The 20,205-nt window shown below is 48.1% G+C and overlaps 2 protein-coding genes across 3 annotated transcripts in view; one reads left to right on the plus strand and one right to left on the minus strand.

Annotated features, from left to right (window-relative positions):
- Positions 1-13,861, plus strand: part of LOC115191194 (tRNA (guanine(26)-N(2))-dimethyltransferase-like) — a 19,123-nt gene extending 5,262 nt beyond the window's left edge. The window contains exons 1-16 of one of the 2 annotated variants that reach the window (XM_029749130.1): positions 1,719-1,892; positions 2,710-3,096; positions 5,240-5,429; positions 5,878-6,065; positions 7,423-7,538; positions 7,661-7,773; positions 8,015-8,163; positions 8,281-8,364; positions 8,450-8,519; positions 8,620-8,754; positions 9,247-9,332; positions 9,414-9,522; positions 9,617-9,693; positions 9,853-9,972; positions 12,204-12,321; positions 13,391-13,861. In XM_029749130.1, coding sequence (XP_029604990.1) covers positions 2,726-3,096; positions 5,240-5,429; positions 5,878-6,065; positions 7,423-7,538; positions 7,661-7,773; positions 8,015-8,163; positions 8,281-8,364; positions 8,450-8,519; positions 8,620-8,754; positions 9,247-9,332; positions 9,414-9,522; positions 9,617-9,693; positions 9,853-9,972; positions 12,204-12,321; positions 13,391-13,459 — 1,995 coding nt within the window. In that variant the 5' untranslated portion in view covers positions 1,719-1,892; positions 2,710-2,725 and the 3' untranslated portion in view covers positions 13,460-13,861. Of the gene's footprint in view, positions 1-1,718; positions 1,893-2,709; positions 3,097-5,239; positions 5,430-5,877; positions 6,066-7,422; positions 7,539-7,660; positions 7,774-8,014; positions 8,164-8,280; positions 8,365-8,449; positions 8,520-8,619; positions 8,755-9,246; positions 9,333-9,413; positions 9,523-9,616; positions 9,694-9,852; positions 9,973-12,203; positions 12,322-13,390 lie in introns of those variants that run through there. The other variant, XM_029749129.1, reaches the window with a different exon arrangement.
- A 14-nt stretch (positions 13,862-13,875) lies between these two features.
- The window catches only part of LOC115191200 (lysosomal alpha-mannosidase-like), a 30,952-nt gene continuing 24,622 nt past the window's right edge, over positions 13,876-20,205 (minus strand). The window contains exons 15-19 of the mRNA XM_029749140.1: positions 16,142-16,222; positions 15,776-16,000; positions 15,411-15,560; positions 14,921-15,023; positions 13,876-14,721 (exon numbers count right to left, since the gene is read on the minus strand). Coding sequence (XP_029605000.1) covers positions 14,618-14,721; positions 14,921-15,023; positions 15,411-15,560; positions 15,776-16,000; positions 16,142-16,222 — 663 coding nt within the window. The 3' untranslated portion in view covers positions 13,876-14,617. The remainder of the gene's footprint in view (positions 14,722-14,920; positions 15,024-15,410; positions 15,561-15,775; positions 16,001-16,141; positions 16,223-20,205) is intronic.

A 20,205-nucleotide genomic window follows, 5' to 3' on the forward strand; every position in this document is an offset into this window, starting at 1 on the left:
GCGGAAATCCCGGGGGGGACGGGGGACACACGACCCCCCCCCATCCTGGGAAAAATATGATTTGTCCCCCCCAATATATCACTGAAACATAACTATGTCATTTAAATAATATTAATAATACGCAATGAAAGCAATTGTGCTGATTATAGATACTTAATAGCGCGTTTTTAAGTTTCAAAAGATTGCGACCCCCCCACCCTTTGCCTCACAATGGTTTGATCCACTGCCAGTTCCTTAGTTGGCAAGGTAACAGAGGGGTCGTATCCACTGTCTGAAAGGCACTCAATGAACGTAACTGACGTGAGGTTAATCCAGTCAATCGCGCACACACACTAGCTGAATATGCAGAGCTAGCGCGCAAATATTAACTATTAAGCTAGCTAGTACCTATTCCATTTATGTGGCCTCGTCAAAGATGGAATCTTTGCTATCGTCAATTTATTCCAAGATCAGCACGCAGTTGATGTAAGTTAGTGCTTCAAAGTCCCTGTGATAAGGTTAGCGATAAACTGGAGTCCAAACTGAACAGAACTACACTCTCTTCTACCATTGTCTTAAATATATTTAATGGTCTCGTTGCAAAAGCTAAATTGTCGCAAGGGAACTTTTATTTATTTATTTTATTTCACCTTTATTTAACCCGGGTAGCAAAGATTATAGCAAACACCACTGAAACGGAATTGGTGCTCGCTAGCTTTGCAAATTCAGCTATTGTTGGAAGCCAGCCAATATGAAACAAACTATTAAAATTACAAAAGGTTGCAGCATATGTTGTGTAAATGGTTAACTCATACAGCTGTCAACTCTTGTCATTTTAATCCGTTTCACATTTGCTAGCTACCTTTTAGATCGAAGCCCAAATAGAATGATAAAAGATAAGATGATAGAAGCCCATCTCCTACTTTAAATAACCTACACACTGTGTGTGTGTGTGTAGCCAGCCAGCCAGGTAGAAAAATGGCAGAAAAATAAAAGACGGACATCAGAGTATTTTTCAGTACACCAAAACGCAAAGTAAGAACCCTAGTAGCCTAATATCTCAAAGACTAGTTGATAAAATGTTCATAAGAAAGAAATTAAATTCTAATGGAAATGTTTCACAATGATGCCATTAGGCAGAGCAGGCAACAGATGGCACACAGACAGCAGAGTTGGGGACAGATATGCAGGGACAGACTGGCAGAGACAGGGAGTCTCAGGTAAGTTTGTTGAGTCTTTGTTTGGCAACATTATGAAAGGTTCTCATTTTTTTTAACTTGTAAAATAGGAACATAATTGGAAAATGCCATGGATACCCCCACTCTCAACTTAAACTGGTGACTGAACTAAGATTTGTTAAAGGCAATGGTATTGCTGTTGTGATTAGTTGTGTAGTTTTGGGTACCGGTAGTTAGGAGTACGGCAAACACCTTATTTCTTTGGTTCCTCAATATACATTTACCATATTACAATGTAGGCTATGTGTTACAGCACTACTTTGGTGTCCCCCTCAGGAATTGCTCTTGAGAAAATGTAATGTAATTGTCCCCTCCAAAGTTGATATAAGATTTTCGCCCCTGATGGTAGGGTATTTGTATATAGATTTTTTTCAAGCAAAGTATAAGCGAGTTGTAATCCAGTCTAGTAGGTGGCGGTAATGCAACATGTATTAGATACTAACCGCAGTAAAACCTCAGCGAAGAAGAAGAATTCGAAACGCGTTTTTACCTTTTTCTGTTTGGTTCTGCGGGATTCTGTAGTTGTGGTCCATGCATGTCTGCATCCATGTGTTAACTTGAGTTTTGCAACAAATAGCTAGTGAGTTATTACCGTTGTCATACAGTAAATATCCAAAATCATCAAATACAGCTACATTTTAAGTTGTCAACTTGGGAAAGTGCGCCGCAGATAAGGTAATCGTTTTTATCTTACTTGATAGCTAAGTACCGGTAGCTAGCTAGTTAGCGCTTAGGCTCATTTCAATGCAGTCAGTTAGCTAGCATTGTGAACTTAGCCGGTGTCAGCATGTCAAAGTTGCAAGTGTTTTATCATAACCTTTATGGTGTGAATGTTCAATGTTAGTTAGATTGCTGGTGTCTTTTTTTCTCTCTGACAAAACAAGCTCTGACTACTTTGAAGGGGGTGCGCCCTGGTTTATGTAGCTAGCTTGCTACCTTAGCAAGCTGCTCTGACTTCAGCTCAGGCATCAGTAACGTTATAGATCATCATTGCTTAAAGCCATGGTTTAGCTAACAGTCTTTGTCCGACAGCTCATTTTCTGTGTGTTGTCAGTTCATGCTCTAGTCTAAACTGTGGAGGAAGAGTCCTAAGTCTAACCAATATCTGTTTTTCCAACAGCACTGAGTAACCTAGCCCAATATGTACTCTAACTTTACTCCTTAACGTCCTTAAGGAGACCTATGTCATTTTCAGAGGTATAATTTACTGGCTCTGACAGCCAAATACTCCATCTAAACGTGAATCGATTCTCAATTGCAATATGGTTCTAGAAACATAAAACCCATGACTTTCATATGACATCAAAATAATTAAACAAATGCAAAATATACACTTACTGTACACTGCAAGCCGAGCATCTGGTCTCTTAACAAAAGTTCCCCGGACAGTAGATGCCTTCGTCTGATGACTCTTATGTGTAATGGAACTGATAGTCAATGGCTGTGTGTGACCACTGTGACCATTATAACACAATGTTGTCATTTCCACCAGGACTGAGAAGTGCCCTATGCTGATCATCACTACTCGGCTACTCCCCCTCTTACCTGGACCCTTCACCCACCTGAGGATTCTAAGGACAGCTGGCAGTGTTGCCTACAGGGGACTGAGAACCATGGAGCCCCTCAGGGCCCCTCAGGATCCGCAAGTTAACACCACCCTGTCTGGGGTAGACACCAAGCCTCAGCCCCCTACCTCTGGAGCCCCAATGGAGGGCTTGAACCCAACTCCAGCTGCCTCAACACCTGACCAGGAGATGCCCCCGACAACGGGGTTGTTGCCAGGGGAGACAGTTGTCAGGGAGGGCAAGGCGGCCATATTGTTTCCCAGTGCCAACGAGGTGTTTTACAACCCTGTGCAGGAGTTCAACAGAGATCTGACGTGAGTTTGACTGATGGGGCGTATTCACTAGGAAGTAAACGAAACAGAGGGACCTATCTGAATTTGTCCAATAGAAACACTCATACAGTTTGCTTTGGTGTGCACTTACGAATACACCCCTAATGGTCCTTTATGCCTTAGCTGGCCCAACGTTCAGCTCAAGGCTGCGTTGTCAACATACACCTCATCCCTGGACATATTATGGGATATATGCATACATTGCAATTTGGATGTTATCCTATGGGTCTGTAAACCTTCAGTTGAAGAAACTGTATTCAACATGGCTTATGTAGAGCTGAATCTGCAAAGAAAGTATATCTATGGTCAGAGCCATGTATTTACACTGAACAAAAATATAAACGCAACATGCAATAATTTGAAAGATTTTACTGAGTTACCGTTCATATAAGGAAATTGGTCAATTGAAGTAAATTAATTAGGCACCAGTCTATGGATTCCACATGACTGGGAATACAGATATACATCTGTTGGTCACAGATGCCTTAAAAAAAAAAAAGTAGGGGCATGGATCAGAAAACCAGTCAGTATCTGGTGTAACCATTTGCCTCATGCAGCGCGACACATCTCCTTCACATAGAGTTGATCAGGCTGTTGATTGTGGCCTGTGGAATGTTGTCCCACTCCTCTTCAATAGCTGTGTGAAGTTTCTGGATATTGGTGAAACTGGAACACGTTGTCATATACATCGATCCAGAGCATCCCAAACATGCTTAATGGTGACATGTCTGGTGAGTATGCAGACATTTTCAGCTTATAGGAATTGTGTATAGATCCTTGTGACATGGGGCTGTGCATTATCATGCTGAAACATGAGGTGATGGCGGGGGGGATGAATGGCACGACAATGGGCCTCAGGATCTCATCACAGTATCTCTGTGCATCCAAATTGCCATCAATAAAATGCAATTGTGTTAGTTGTCCGTAGCTTATGCCTGTCCATACCATAACCCCACCACCACCATGGGACACTCTGTTCACAACGTTGACATCAGCAAACTGCTCGCCCACACAACACCATACATGCTGTCTGCCATCTGCCTGGTACAGTTGAAACCGGGATTCATCCATGAAGAGCACACTTCTCCACCGGGCCAGTGGTCATCGAAGGGGGGCATGTGCCCACTGAAGTTGGTTACGATGCTGAACTGCAGTCAGGTCAAGACCCTGGTGAGGATGACGAGCACGCAGATCAGCTTCCCTGAGATGGTTTCTGACAGTTTGTGCAGAAATTCTTCGGTTTTGTGCAAATCCACAGTTTCATCAGCTGTCCGGGTGGCTGGTCTCAGACGACCCCGCTGGTGAAGAAGCCGGATGTGGAGGTCCTGGGCTGGCGTGGTTAACGTGGTCTGCAGTTGTGAGGCCGATTGGACGTACTGCCAAATTCTCTAAAATGACGTTGGATGCAGCTTCTGGTAGAGAAATGAACTGGCAACAGCTCTGGTGGACATTCCTGCAGTCAGCACGCCAATTAGCACGCTCCCTCAACATGAGATGTCTGTGGCATTATTGTGTGATAAAACTGCACATTTTAGAGGGGCCTTTTATTGTCCCCAGCACAAGGCCTGTGTAATGATCATGCTGTTTAATCAGCTTCTTGATATGCCACCTGTCAGGTGGATGGATTATCTTGGCAAAGGATGGTACAGGGATGTAAACAAATTTGTGCTCAATTTGAGAAGTAAGCTTTTGTGCGTATGGAACATTTCTGGGATCTTTAATTTCAGCTCATGAAACATGGGCCCAACACTTTACATGTTGCATTTATATTTTTGTTCAGTATAGATAAAATAAATTAGTGGCACAGCGGTCTAAGGCATTGCATCACAGTGCTAATAGGCGTCACTACAGACCTGGGTTCGATCCCGGGCTGTATCACAACCGGCTGTGATCGGGAGTCCCGTAGGGCGGTACACAATTGGCCCAGCGTTGTCTGGGTTAGAGGAGGGTTTGACCGGAGGGGCTTTACATGTAGGCCGTCATTAATTAAGAATTAGTTCTTAACTGACTTGCCTAGTTAAATGAAGGTACAATAAATATGGCTCAGGCTATGGTAGCTAGCTGGTTGTTCATCACAGGTATACCTGTTTCATCTCATGTCTCCGTCTTGCCCCCTTCTCTCCAGGTGTGCGGTGGTTACAGAGTTTGCCCGGGAGCAGATGGCCCGGAGGGGGGTGAAGGTGGTAGTGCCAGGGGAGAAGGAGAGGGTGGTGGTCAATCTAGCTGATGAGAAGAAAGAGGAGACGGAAATGCAGACAGGGGAGAAAAGAGGAGAGGAGCCGGTCGTAACTGCTTCAGTGGGGGAGCGCTGTAAGGTATGAAAAAGCGTGTGTGTGTGTATGCTTGCATCCATGTTCTAACCCTACCATTCTCCTCTCTCCACAATGGTCTGCCAGTGTGTTTGTGTTGGTATTCTAACCCTACCATTCTCCTCTCTCCACAATGATCTGCCAGTGTGTTTGTGTTCTAACCCTACCGTTCTCCTCTCCTCCATCCAGAATGGTCTGCCAGTGTGTTTGTGTTCTAACCCTACCATTCTCCTCTCCTCCATCCAGAATGATCTGCCAGTGTGTTTGTGCTCTAACCCTACCATTCTCCTCCATCCAGAATGATCTGCCAGTGTGTTTGTGTTCTAACCCTACCATTCTCCTCTCTCCACAATGGTCTGCCAGTGTGTTTGTGTTCTAACCCTACCATTCTCCTCTCTCCACAATGGTCTGCCAGTGTGTTTGTGTTCTAACCCTACCATTCTCCTCCATCCAGAATGGTCTGCGTGTGTTGGAGGGTCTGGCAGCGTCTGGCCTACGCTCTGTGAGGTTTGCTCTGGAGGTGCCTGGTCTACGTAGCGTCACGGCTAACGACTTCTCAGCCAAGGCTGCTGCCCTCATCGCCCGCAATGCCCAGCACAACGAGGTCACACACCTACTGCAGGCCAGCCAGAGAGACGCCAGGTTGGTCTCTCTCTCCTTCATTTATCTCATTCTGTTCTTCTCTTATTTTCTTTGTTCATCTGTGCTCACTCACACACTCAGACAGTCTTCTTGAAGTCAAACTATCACTCTCCATTTATCTTTTCTTCTCTCTCCCTCTTTACCTCTCTTTCGATCCTACCCTCTGTCTCGTTCCTCCATCGTGTCAATCCCTCCCTGTCTCCTTCCCCCATCGTGTCAATCCCTCCCTGTCTCGTTCCCCCATTGTGTCAATCCCTCCCTGTCTCGTTCCCCCATCGTGTCAATCCCTCCCTGTCTCGTTCCTCCATCGTGTCAATCCCTCCCTGTCTCGTTCCTCCATCGTGTCAATCCCTCCCTGTCTCGTTCCCCCATCGTGTCAATCCCTCCCTGTCTCGTTCCCCCATCGTGTCAATCCCTCCCTGTCTCGTTCCTCCATCGTGTCAATCCCTCCCTGTCTCGTTCCTCCATCGTGTCAATCCCTCCCTGTCTCGTTCCCCCATCGTGTCAATCCCTCCCTGTCTCGTTCCCCCCATCGTGTCAATCCAGCAACCCTCCCTGTCTCGTTCCCCCATCGTGTCAATCCCTCCCTGTCTCGTTCCCCCATCGTGTCAATCCCTCCCTGTCTCGTTCCCCCATCGTGTCAATCCCTCCCTGTCTCGTTCCCCCATCGTGTCAATCCCTCCCTGTCTCGTTCCTCCATCGTGTCAATCCCTCCCTGTCTCGTTCCCCCATCGTGTCAATCCCTCCCTGTCTCGTTCCCCCATCGTGTCAATCCCTCCCTGTCTCGTTCCCCCATGGTGTCAATCCCTCCCTGTCTCGTTCCCCCATGGTGTCAATCCCTCCCTGTCTCGTTCCCCCATCGTGTCAATCCCTCCCTGTCTCGTTCCCCCATCGTGTCAATCCCTCCCTGTCTCGTTCCCCCATCGTGTCAATCCCTCCCTGTCTCGTTCCCCCATCGTGTCAATCCCCTCCCATCGTGTCATCCCTCCCTGTCTCTTCCCCATCGTGTCAATCCCTCCCTGTCTCGTTCCTCCCATCGTGTCAATCCCTCCCTGTCTCGTTCCTCCATCGTGTCAATCCCTCCCTGTCTCGTTCCTCCATCGTGTCAATCCCTCCCTGTCTCGTTCCCCCATCGTGTCAATCCCTCCCTGTCTCGTTCCTCCATCGTGTCAATCCCTCCCTGTCTCGTTCCTCCATCGTGTCAATCCCTCCCTGTCTCGTTCCTCCATCGTGTCAATCCCTCCCTGTCTCGTTCCTCCATCGTGTCAATCCCTCCCTGTCTCGTTCTTCCATCGTGTCAATCCCTCCCTGTCTCGTTCCCCCATCGTGTCAATCCCTCCCTGTCTCGTTCCTCCAGCATGCTGATGTATGAGATGCGGGGGAAGAAGGACCGCTATGATGTCATAGACCTGGACCCCTACGGAAGCCCCGCCCCATTCCTGGATGCCGCCGTGCAGGCCGTCGGTGAAGGAGGTCCGTAGATGTCCGTCAGTTATTCCCTCTGCTTAACTTAACATGTTTCTGTGTCAGCGACAGATACATTGAGTGCTTTTTCCAGTGTGGTTTTACTAAAAACGTGTCTGTCTCCCCCCCAGGTCTGTTGTGTGTGACGTGTACTGACATGGCTGTGATGGCTGGTAACAGTGGGGAGACCTGCTACAGCAAATACGGCTCTGTCTCCATCAAAGCCAAGTACTGTCACGAGATGGTGAGGAACGCTGGGCTAAACTGTATTCCAGCAGCGTGTATTTTCAACTACAACTGGATGCAAGGAAAAACCTTGTTGGAATAATGCGTGTGTAGTAGGAGGAACATTTAGGGAAATTGTGTGAATATATTTTGAATAGAAGTTTGAGAGTTTAGCCCCTGCTGTGTCGCTTGTCTCATAACTCTCCTTCTCCACCTTCCCTCTCTCCCTCACCACCCCCCTCTTCTCCCTCCTCCGCCAGGCTCTGCGTATCATCCTGCATAGTCTGGACCAGAGAGCTGGTGTGTACCAGCGTTACATCCACCCTCTGCTCTGTGTCAGTGTGGACTTCTACATACGAGTGTTTGTCAGGGTACACACTGGGCAGGCCATGGTCAAAAACTCAGCAAGGTATGGATACACACACACCGCATCACACTACTTTATCTAGACATAAAGTCTTCATAACGGACTTTAAAGTTGTTATTCTGAAGATATAATGCCATTACACCTGATATTGTGTTTCAGTAAACAAGTGTTGGTGTATAACTGTGTAGGCTGTGGCTCGTTCCACTTCCAACGACTGGGCAAGAGGACGACTCAGGGAACACAGTAAGACACTTTCTCTATATGGGTTATTCCTGTCGAGTTGGACAACTTGTGTGTGTTAATGTTTCTCTCTCTGTGTGTGTTTCAGTATAAAGTACTCTGCAGCCACTGGACCGCCGGTCGGAGCAGAGTGTGAACACTGTGGACACAGACACCAGGTGAGGACACACACACACACACACACACTCTCTCAAAACACTTTGTCTCTTACTTTCTCACACAATCTCTCTGACACCGTCTCTCCCTCCTCCTCTGTAGCTGGGTGGTCCTATCTGGGGTGAGGCCCTCCATGATGTGAGCTTCGTTCAGAAGGTTCTATCTGCCGTGTCTGGGAACCCGTCCCGCTTTGGAACCGCCCGTCGCATAGAGGGCATGCTCAGCATGGTCACAGAGGTGAGAGGTTAGGGGTCATAGAGGGCATGGTCACAGAGGTGAGAGGTTAGGGGTCATAGAGTGGCATGCTCAGCATGGTCACAGAGGTGAGAGGTTAGGGGTCATAGAGGGCATGCTCAGCATGGTCACAGAGGTGAGAGGTTAGGGGTCAAAGGTCTACAAGAAGCAGTCTGAAATACACTATATTGCATGGAATAAGACATGGGGGGGCCTTTTCTCAACTGCATGCTGCTCTCCTCCTCAAAACCCATTGGAGGAGAAGGTCAGAGGTGAGGGACATCTGTCTTTCTCCTCCAATGGGTTTGGAGAAGAAGGTGAGGAGAGCGGAGGTGAGGACTATGCAGTTGAGATTCTTCCGTTGACGCTGATCTGAGGTTAGTTTGGGGTTCTCACTCTTAATGGTAGGATTGGGAGAAAGGGTCAGCTGATCTGCGGTCTGTCTAAGATGAGCCAGGTGTCCAAACTTTAACTGTTGTCTGTGTGTGTGTCCAGGAGCTGGAGGATGTGCCTCTGTACTACACAGTGGACAACCTGAGCAGCACTGTACACTGCAGCACCCCCCCTCTGCTCCAATTCAGGTCAGACCTACTCTCCCTCTCATATAAGACTGTCTTGTCTGATTACAGAAAATACAACTCTCTCTCTCTCTCTCTCTCCAGGTCGGCTCTGCTTCATGCAGGCCACAGGGTGTCTTTGTCTCATGCCTGTAAGAACGCTCTAAAGACGGACGCTCCTCCCAGGGTCCTCTGGGACGTCATGCGATGCTGGGTAAGACGCAATGCACCATGGGAACCACTTCAATACGGGATGAAAGTCCAGGTGTAGATTTGACTGTATGTGGTGGTTATCTTGTATCCTGCAGGAAAAGTCCAATCCAGTGAAGAGAGACAGACTGTCAGAGAGCAGCCCTGCTCACCACATCCTCAGTACTGAACCCATGTAAGTCTGGGACTGAACCAACTGCCTGGGAGATGATCAGTACAGTTTAACATAGAGATGGTATAATGTAGTGATGAATATTAGGAAAAGGTAGGTGTATTGAAAACAAACACTGAAATGCACAAGCCATCATGTCCTGTCTCTCTCCTCTCTCTCTAGTCTACAGGCGTGTTTTGATGTGAGGGAGGATGCCAATCCCCAGTCCCGCCGTCGCCACCTCACCCGCTTCCAGGAAAACCCTGAGCCTTTCTGGGGGCCCAAGGCCCGCGCCAATGCTGGGTAGGATACACTAATTAATACTAACCCCGTTCTTGACCCCTAAACCTCAGGCCAGCTGGGGGCACGCCAAGGCTGGGTACGGACCCTCAGACACTAATTAATACTAACCCCGTCCTTGACCCCTAACCCTAAACCTCAGGCCAGCTGGGGGCCCAAGGCCCGCGCCAAGACTGGGTACGGACCCTCAGACACTAGTTAATGATGAGCTCAACATGAAGTTAGCTAAATAAATATTTCTACAGTATTGGTTTAAACCTCTCCCCATTGTTTCTTTCTGTCTCTATCTCTCCACCTGCCTCTTACTGTGTTCTTCCCTATAATCTCTCTCTTCTTTCTGTCTCTATCTCTCCACCTGCCTCTTACTGTGTTCTTCCCTATAATCTCTCTCTTCTTTCTGTCTCTATCTCTCCACCTGCCTCTTACTGTGTTCTTCCCTATAATCTCTCTCTTCTTTCTGTCTCTATCTCTCCACCTGCCTCTTACTGTGTTCTTCCCTATAATCTCTCTCTTCTTTCTGTCTCTATCTCTCCACCTGCCTCTTACTGTGTTCTTCCCTATAATCTCTCTCTTTCTGTCTCTATCTCTCCACCTGCCTCTTACTGTGTTCTTCCCTATAATCTCTCTCTGCTTTCTGTCTCTATCTCTCCACCTGCCTCTTACTGTGTTCTTCCCTATAATCTCTCTCTTCTTTCTGTCTCTATCTCTCCACCTGCCTCTTACTGTGTTCTTCCCTATAATCTCTCTCTGCTTTCTGTCTCTATCTCTCCACCTGCCTCTTACTGTGTTCTTCCCTATAATCTCTCTCTGCTTTCTGTCTCTATCTCTCCACCTGCCTCTTACTGTGTTCTTCCCTATAATCTCTCTCTTCTTTCTGTCTCTATCTCTCCACCTGCCTCTTACTGTGTTCTTCCCTATAATCTCTCTCTTCTTTCTGTCTCTATCTCTCCACCTGCCTCTTACTGTGTTCTTCCCTATAATCTCTCTCTTCTTTCTGTCTCTATCTCTCCACCTGCCTCTTACTGTGTTCTTCCCTATAATCTCTCTCTTCTTTCTGTCTCTATCTCTCCACCTGCCTCTTACTGTGTTCTTCCCTATAATCTCTCTCTGCTTTCTGTCTCTATCTCTCCACCTGCCTCTTACTGTGTTCTTCCCTATAATCTCTCTCTTCTTTCTGTCTCTATCTCTCCACCTGCCTCTTACTGTGTTCTTCCCTATAATCTCTCTCTTCTTTCTGTCTTTCAACATATGTTTACATTGCCAAAGGAAGTGAAATAGATAAACAAAAGTTAAATAAAGAATAAACTGAACAGTAAACATTACACTCACATAAGTTCCAAAAGAATAAAGACATTACAAATGTCATATTATGTATATATACAGTGTTGTAACGATGTACATATAGTTAAAGTACCAAAGGGAAAATAAGTAAATATGGGTTGTATTTACAATGGTGTTTGTTCTTCACTGGTTGACCTTTTCTTGAGGTCACAAATCTTGCTGCTCTGATGGCACACTGCGGTATTTCACCCTGTAGATATGGGAGTTTATCAAAATTGGGTTTTGTGGGTCTGTGTAATCTGAGGGAAATATGTGTCTCTAATATGGTCATACATTTGGCAGGAGGTTAGGAAGTGCAGCTCAGTTTCCACCTAAGGCTATGTGCATACTGCCCACAAAATGTCTTCTCTTGAGTGTCATGTCTGCCTACGGCGGCCTTTCTCAATAGCAAGGCTATGCTCACTGAGTCTGTACATAGTCAAAGCTTTCCTTAAGTTTGTGTCAGTCACAGTGGTAATGAATTCTGCCACTGTGTACTCTCTGTTTAGGGCCAAATAGCATTCTAGTTTGCTCTGTTTTTGTAAATTCTTTCCAATGTGTCAAGTAATTATCTTTTTGTTTTCTAATGATTTGGTTGGGTCTAATTGTGTTGCTGTCCTGGGGCTCTGTGGGGTCTGTTTGTGTTTATGAACAGAGCACCAGGACCAGCTTGCTTAGGGGACTCTTCTCCAGGTTCATTTCTCTGTAGGTGATGACTTTGTTATGGAAGGTTTGGGAATCGCTTCCTTTTAGGTTGTTGTAGAATTTAACGTCTCTTTTCTGGATTTTGATAATTAGTGGGTATCGGCCTAATTCTGCTCTGCATGCATTATTTGGTGTTTTATGTTGTATACGGAGGATATTTATGCAGAATTCTGCATGCAGAGTCTAAATTTGGTGTCTCTCTCTCCTAGTGGTGGAGGTATCTCATCAGACCTGGAGGACAGGAGGAAACAGGGTCAAAACAAGAGGAAGAACCAGATCACAGACGCCACCCAGCTTAAGAGCTTCCCCTGCAAGAGGTTCAGGAAGGTATGGGAACACTATATTCCTCACCACACCCTGTAACTCTAGGCATTGCATTACACAAGATTCAGAAAGTCACAAGAGCTTCCCTTGCAAGAGGTTCAGAAAGGTACAGGGAAACACCCCACAATAACCACATAGACATAGTAGAATTATAAGGCTGCGTTTACACAGGCAGCCCAATGCTGATCTTTTTACACTAATTGGTATTTTGACCAATCAGACCAGCTCTAAAAAAAAGATCTGATGTGAAAAGATCTGATTTGATTTGTCAAAAAGGCTATTAGTATAAAATATCTCCGAATTGGGCTGCCTGTGTAGAGGCAGCCACAGTAATGTTTCACAGGAGCTTTCTCTTTGTTGAAATGTTCTGAAGGGTGTGAGCACACTCTGTTCTTTTCATAATAACACTGTCGGCATAGTAACCGTACACTACCAGAGAACAAGGTGTTCTATCTCCCAGCAACAGACAGTGCCTCATTAATTTTGAATCATCATAACACTTCAGCTATTATTACAGATACATTTTCCACACAATAATAAACCTTCTAAACTGGCATTGTTAAATACTCGTTATTGGCTTGAAGAGCATTCCAGAGCTTGCAATATTTCCCTATAACGCACGCTATATCCGCACGGTAGAATTTAAGGGCTATACATATTTTGTTTGAGCTGCTTTTTAAAGTAAGTCTAATTGGGAAAAGTATTGGTATTGTTTTAATTAGATTTTCATAATAGCCAGCTAAGACTGATGGTTGGGTTGGCTACAGTAGTTGCCTTGGTAACCAAGCAATCTAGTTAACTTGCTAGCTACTTCAGTGGATGTTGAACACATTTCTAGTGGTAAATATGTTAAATTCTAGCCTTGGTATGAAAGAGATAATCAACTCTGGGCTCTGTGCGTTCTGTGGAAAATGATGCAGTGCCAGTTTCACTTCGCTGGTGTGTAGTGGAACATCTTCCATGGCATTCATTATTTTCCATAGGACACACAGCCCCTTATGTCTTACATATACGTTTTTCCCGTTCTCTCCCCCTCCCTTTTCTGCCACTCTTTCCCTCTCTCTCTCTCCAGGGGAAATGCACACACGGTGAAAAATGCTGTTACTCCCATGACCTGCAACAGACTGACAAGATGGAGTGATGATGGAGCGATGATGGAGCGATTCCTTCCTCCTCTCTTTTCTTCCCTCCCACTCGGTATCCTCATGTCCAGCTCCGCAGAATATGTCCACAATCCTGGCTAAGCAACCAGGTGAAACTCCAGGCCCCAGACATAACTAACTTTGAAATCTGGTTATGACTCTGGGGTAAAGTTTCCCCCTTGGTACAAATCTAGGATCAGCTTCCCCTCCCCCAATCCTCTACATTAGCATTAGTGGGGAGACTGCAAAACTGACCCCAGATCAGCATCTATGGGCAACTTCACGGGATGTCTAGTTAGCCCTGTATTGGAAATGCACATACTGGCTTCATACTGAAGTGAAGCATCAATTATGTTTTATTTATGACTGTTGTGACAGTCTAATAAAAGTCTTTATGGCAAGTGTGGAGAAATCATTTGTTCTGGTGAAAAATAGCTTTTACTGATAAATTACACAACAGCTGTTATAAAAATTAACCATGTGCATATTATAGTATAATCATGAGGAGGAATGGGTGAGTGAATACACACTAAGAACCTGGGTTTAATATCAGCTGCACATTCAACACAAAAGCTACATTTACACAAGCAGTTAAATTCTGATTTTTTGCCACTAATTGGTCTTATGACCAATCAGATTTTATATTTTGCCTATAATTGGGCTGCCTGTGTAAATGCAGCCTAAACCACTCATTTAAGAAAGGGCATTCAATTACAAAAAGGCACATTCGAGAGAAATAAAAATCACTTATTGCACAGAATATTCACTCGGCCTGTAGAAAATGTGCACCAAAACATATTGGTAACAGGTGTGTGTGAATAGTTTGTCATTTGTCACTAACATATCAACAATGAAAATGTAGTAATAAGTAGTTACGGAGAATGGCTTTGAAATAGCAGAAAGGTTGTGGTATTGGCACTGTAAAATTACAATAAAGGAATTGTTCAGCGGCTTCAAACAAGCTCTTTTAGAATTCCTATTTACAGGAGCTTATTTAAAACCCACTCCTGTCAACTGAAAGTGGAAAATCCTGTTCATTTCATTCATCTTCATGTACTCAGAGCCCAAATTATTTAAATCCAAACAAGGCAGTGAGTTCATAATTGTTAAGCCACAGGGATTGGTTGATTGATACTGCAGTGCTGATTGGTGATTGGCTATCTCTGCCTGACACGGAGCAGGAAGGTGCGTATCTCCATGGGCTTGAGGTTCACCTCCCACACAGAGGGGTCTCCCCCTCTCTTCGGCAGGGGCTTCTCACCTGAGGCAAACAGAGACAACAGGCATCAAGTTCTGTGCAATGAACAGAGCAACAAGCCAAGTTTCACAATGGACTAACAAAGGAATTGCTACAATAAAGCAGGTCAGCGGTCTTCACTCGTCCTAGAGGGCTGAGTAAGCAGAGAGTCGAAGGAATTAGTTAGACCTGTGTGATTCAGCCCTGATAAAGCCAAGTGTACCTGACTCCGCCTTCCAGTCCAGACGCGTCATCTCATCCTTCCACTGATTGGCTGACAGGTTCATCTCGGACACGCCCAGCACGTCCAGAGTGGAGAACAGCTTCTACAGAGAGTAGAGAATGGACCATCTGTTTAACTTCAATATCTACATTGCTTTCATGTTTTCAAAGTGGTTTGAAATGAATTAACTTGTGAATAACAGTTGTTACATCACGTTGAGACAGGAATGTATAGTATTAGTAAAAGGTTTCACTTTGTTTATGGCTCATATGTGTGGGAGTTCTGAACCTGTAGGTTGACAGTTCATCTTGCTCTCCATAGCCCGATACTGATGCTGCAGTCTGAGCAGCACTGTGTGTGTGTGTGTGTGTTCACCACTAACCTGACAGTGAGACTGAATGCTCCTTGCTCTCCTGGGCTTGCTGCTGGTGCTCCAGCCTTAGAACCACAGTCTCTGGTGTGTGTATATACAGTATTACATATCACTAACCTGCAGATTAACAGTAACAGGCTGGGAATGCTCCTTGCTCTCTGAGGCTTGGTACTGATGCTCCAGTCTGAGCAGCACTGAGTCCTGGTCCCACTGAGACACTGTCAACAGGTGAACAGCAGGGGGCAGCCCTGCCTGTAGCCCAGAGAACTGAGGGAGGGGAGGGCGGAGTTAAATGGGGTTCATTTCAATCAGCCTCCTCCTTCACTCTCCCTCCTTTCCTAGATTCCTCACCTCTTTCTCAAAATCCATTGAAGAAGGCCTGAGGGGCGGGACCTTGAACCTTCTCCAATACGGTTGATAAAGAAGCAAGGAGATAGGAGAACTTGAGGAAAGAATCATCTGAGACAGAGCCCATCTCTCACCTCCAGCCTGGTACTACGGGACAGCTCTCCGTCGGTGAACGTGATGAGAGGCTGCAGTACCACTTCCTGTGCTAGGGGGCGGTGTGTGTCAGCGGCCGTGGCAGGGGGGCTGAGGGAGAGGAGGAGGCGACCACGGACCACCAGGCCTTCTGGGTAAATGTCAGACGTCTCGTTGAGGGGCTCACCTACACCCCGGACGTCATCGTACAGCAACCTGCGGTGGAGCTGTCAGAGGTGACAGTGATACATGTGAGGAACAAAGATAGACGGTGTGGATCCGGGGGAAAGAGGAGACATGAAACACACAGATGTCTGATGCCAAAAAGCTACCAGATGAAAAAATTAGAGTAGTGAGAGAGACTCTACCATGATCTCCAGAGATCCATCCTGGATGCTGCCTCCTCCCTGAGAACGGTCCGTCACTACAGTCAGCTGGTCCTGGTCATCCTGCACACACACACACACAGTGTAAGTCATAATATCACGTAAACTTTACATGAATTTGTAAAACAGAGTGAAGAAGGGAACAGGAGGGAGAGTCCGAGTTTTGAACCAGAAGGCTACAAACTAAGTGGGAAGGAAAGTTCATGATCATAAGAGAGAGTGGCAGACGGGGGTGTATGACCAAGGAAGAGGGAGTGGCAGACGGGGGTGTATGACCAAGGAAGAGGGAGTGGCAGACGGGGGTGTATGACCAAGGAAGAGGGAGTGGCAGACGGGGGTGTATGACCAAGGAAGAGGGAGTGGCAGACGGGGGTGTATGACCAAGGAAGAGGGAGTGGCAGACGGGGTGTATGACCAAGGAAGAGAGAGTGGCAGACGGGGTGTATGACCAAGGAAGAGAGAGTGGCAGACGGGGGTGTATGACCAAGGAAGAGAGAGTGGCAGACGGGGGTGTATGACCAAGGAAGAGAGAGTGGCAGACGGATATATGACCAAGGAAGAGAGAGTGGCAGACGGATATATGACCAAGGAAGAGAGAGTGGCAGACGGGGGTGTATGACCAAGGAAGAGGGAGTGGCAGACGGGTGTATGACCAAGGAAGAGGGAGTGGCAGACGGGGGTGTATGACCAAGGAAGAGAGAGTGGCAGACGGGGGTGTATGACCAAGGAAGAGAGAGTGGCAGACGGGGGTGTATGACCAAGGAAGAGGGAGTGGCAGACGGGGGTGTATTACCAAGGAAGAGAGAGTGGCAGACGGGGGTGTATGACCAAGGAAGAGAGAGTGGCAGACGGGGGTGTATGACCAAGGAAGAGGGAGTGGCAGACGGGGATGTATGACCAAGGAAGAGGGAGTGGCAGACGGGTGTGTATGACCAAGGAAGAGGGAGTGGCAGACGGGGGTGTATGACCAAGGAAGAGAGAGTGGCAGACGGGGGTGTATGACCAAGGAAGAGGGAGTGGCAGACGGGGGTGTATGACCAAGGAAGAGGGAGTGGCAGACGGGGGTGTATGACCAAGGAAGAGAGAGTGGCAGACGGGGGGGTATGACCAAGGAAGAGAGAGTGGCAGACGGGGGGTGTATGACCAAGGAAGAGAGAGTGGCAGACGGGGGTGTATGACCAAGGAAGAGAGAGTGGCAGACGGGGGTGTATGACCAAGGAAGAGGGAGTGGCAGACGGGGGTGTATGACCAAGGAAGAGGGAGTGGCAGACGGGTGTGTATGACCAAGGAAGAGGGAGTGGCAGACGGGTGTATGACCAAGGAAGAGAGAGTGGCAGACGGGGGTGTATGACCAAGGAAGAGAGAGTGGCAGACGGGGGTGTATGACCAAGGAAGAGAGAGTGGCAGACGGGGGTGTATGACCAAGGAAGAGTAGGGCAGACGGGGGTGTATGATCAAGGAAGAGGGAGTGGCAGACGGGGGTGTATGACCAAGGAAGAGGGAGTGGCAGACAGGTGTATGACCAAGGAAGAGAGAGTGGCAGACGGGGGTGTATGACCAAGGAAGAGAGAGTGGCAGACGGGGGTGTATGACCAAGGAAGCGGGAGTGGCAGACGGGGGTGTATGACCAAGGAAGAGGGAGTGGCAGACGGGGGTGTATGACCAAGGAAGAGAGAGTGGCAGACGGGTGTATGACCAAGGAAGAGAGAGTGGCAGACGGGTGTATGACCAAGGAAGAGAGAGTGGCAAACGGGGGTGTACGACCAAGGAAGAGAGAGTGGCAGACGGGGGTGTACGACCAAGGAAGAGGGAGTGGCAGACGGGGGTGTATGACCAAGGAAGAGGGAGTGGCAGACGGGTGTGTATGACCGAGGGAGTGGCAGACGGGTGTATGACCAAGGAAGAGAGAGTGTCAGACGGGGGTGTATGACCAAGGAAGAGGGAGTGGCAGACGGGTGTGTACGACCAAGGAAGAGAGAGTGGCAGACGGGGGTGTACGACCAAGGAAGAGGGAGTGGCAGACGGGGGTGTTTGACCGAGGGAGTGGCAGACGGGTGTATGACCAAGGAAGAGAGAGTGGCAGACGGGGGTGTATGACCAAGGAAGAGGGAGTGGCAGACGGGTGTGTATGACCAAGGAAGAGGGAGTGGCAGACGGGTGTATGACCAAGGAAGAGAGAGTGGCAGACGGGGTGTATGACCAAGGAAGAGAGAGTGGCAGACGGGGGTGTATGACCAAGGAAGAGAGAGTGGCAGACGGGGGTGTATGACCAAGGAAGAGAGAGTGGCAGACGGGGGTGTATGACCAAGGAAGAGAGAGTGGCAGACAGGGTGTATGACCAAGGAAGAGGGAGTGACAGACGGGGGTGTATGACCAAGGAAGAGAGAGTGGCAGACGGGGGTGTATGACCAAGGAGAGGGAGTGGCAGAGGTGTAGAGAGAGAGTGGCAGACGGGTGTATGACCAAGGAAGAGGGAGTGGCAGACGGGTGTATGACCAAGGAAGAGGGAGTGGCAGACGGGGGTGTATGACCAAGGAAGAGGGAGTGGCAGACGGGGGTGTATGACCAAGGAAGAGAGAGTGGCAGACGGGGGTGTATGACCAAGGAAGAGAGAGTGGCAGACGGGGGTGTATGACCAAGGAAGAGAGAGTGGCAGACGGGGGTGTATGACCAAGGAAGAGGGAGTGGCAGACGGGGGTGTATGACCAAGGAAGAGGGAGTGGCAGACGGGGGTGTATGACCAAGCAAGAGAGAGTGGCAGACAGGTGTATGACCAAGGAAGAGAGAGTGGCAGACGGGGGGTGTATGACCAAGGAGAGAGAGGTGGCAGACGGGGGTGTATGACCAAGGAAGAGGGAGTGGCAGACGGGTGTATGACCAAGGAAGAGAGAGTGGCAGACGGGTGTATGACCAAGGAAGAGAGAGTGGCAGACGGGGGTGTATGACCAAGGAAGAGGGAGTGGCAGACGGGTGTATGACCAAGGAAGAGAGAGTGGCAGACGGGGGTGTATGACCAAGGAAGAGGGAGTGGCAGACGGGTGTATGACCAAGGAAGAGGGAGTGGCAGACGGGGTGTATGACCAAGGAAGAGGGAGTGGCAGACGGGGGTGTATGACTAAGGAAGAGAGAGTGGCAGACGGGGGTGTATGACCAAGGAAGAGAGAGTGGCAGACGGGGGTGTATGACCAAGGAAGAGAAAGTGGCAGACGGGTGTATGACCAAGGAAGAAAGGAAGAGAGTGGCAGACGGGGGTGTATGACCAAGGAAGAGAGAGTGGCAGACGGGGGTGTATGACCAAGGAAGAGAGAGTGGCAGACGGGGGTGTATGACCAAGGAAGAGAGAGTGGCAGACGGGGTGTATGACCAAGGAAGAGGGAGTGGCAGACGGATATATGACCAAGGAAGAGAGAGTGGCAGACGGGTGTATGACCAAGGAAGAGAGAGTGGCAGACGGGGGGTGTATGACCCAAGAAGAGAGAGTGGCAGACGGGTGATTACCAAGGAAGAGAGAGTGGCAGACGGGTGTATGACCAAGGAAGAGAGAGTGGCAGACGGGGGTGTATGACCAAGGAAGAGAGAGTGGCAGACGGGTGTATGACCAAGGAAGAAAGGAAGAGAGTGGCAGACGGGGGTGTATGACCAAGGAAGAGAGAGTGGCAGACGGGGGTGTATGACCAAGGAAGAGGGAGTGGCAGACGGGGGTGTATGACCAAGGAAGAGAGAGTGGCAGACGGGTGTATGACCAAGGAAGAAAGGAAGAGAGTGGCAGACGGGGGTGTATGACCAAGGAAGAGAGAGTGGCAGACGGGGGTGTATGACCAAGGAAGAGGGAGTGGCAGACGGATATATGACCAAGGAAGAGAGAGTGGCAGACGGGTGTATGACCAAGGAAGAGAGAGTGGCAGACGGGGGTGTATGACCAAGGAAGAGAGAGTGGCAGAAGGGTGTATGACCAAGGAAGAGAGAGTGGCAGATGGGGGTGTATGACCAAGGAAGAGAGAGTGGCAGACGGGGTGTATGACCAAGGAAGAGAGAGTGGCAGACGG

This window comes from Salmo trutta, unplaced genomic scaffold, assembly GCF_901001165.1.
Source record: "Salmo trutta unplaced genomic scaffold, fSalTru1.1, whole genome shotgun sequence".
Taxonomy (NCBI): domain Eukaryota; kingdom Metazoa; phylum Chordata; class Actinopteri; order Salmoniformes; family Salmonidae; genus Salmo; species Salmo trutta.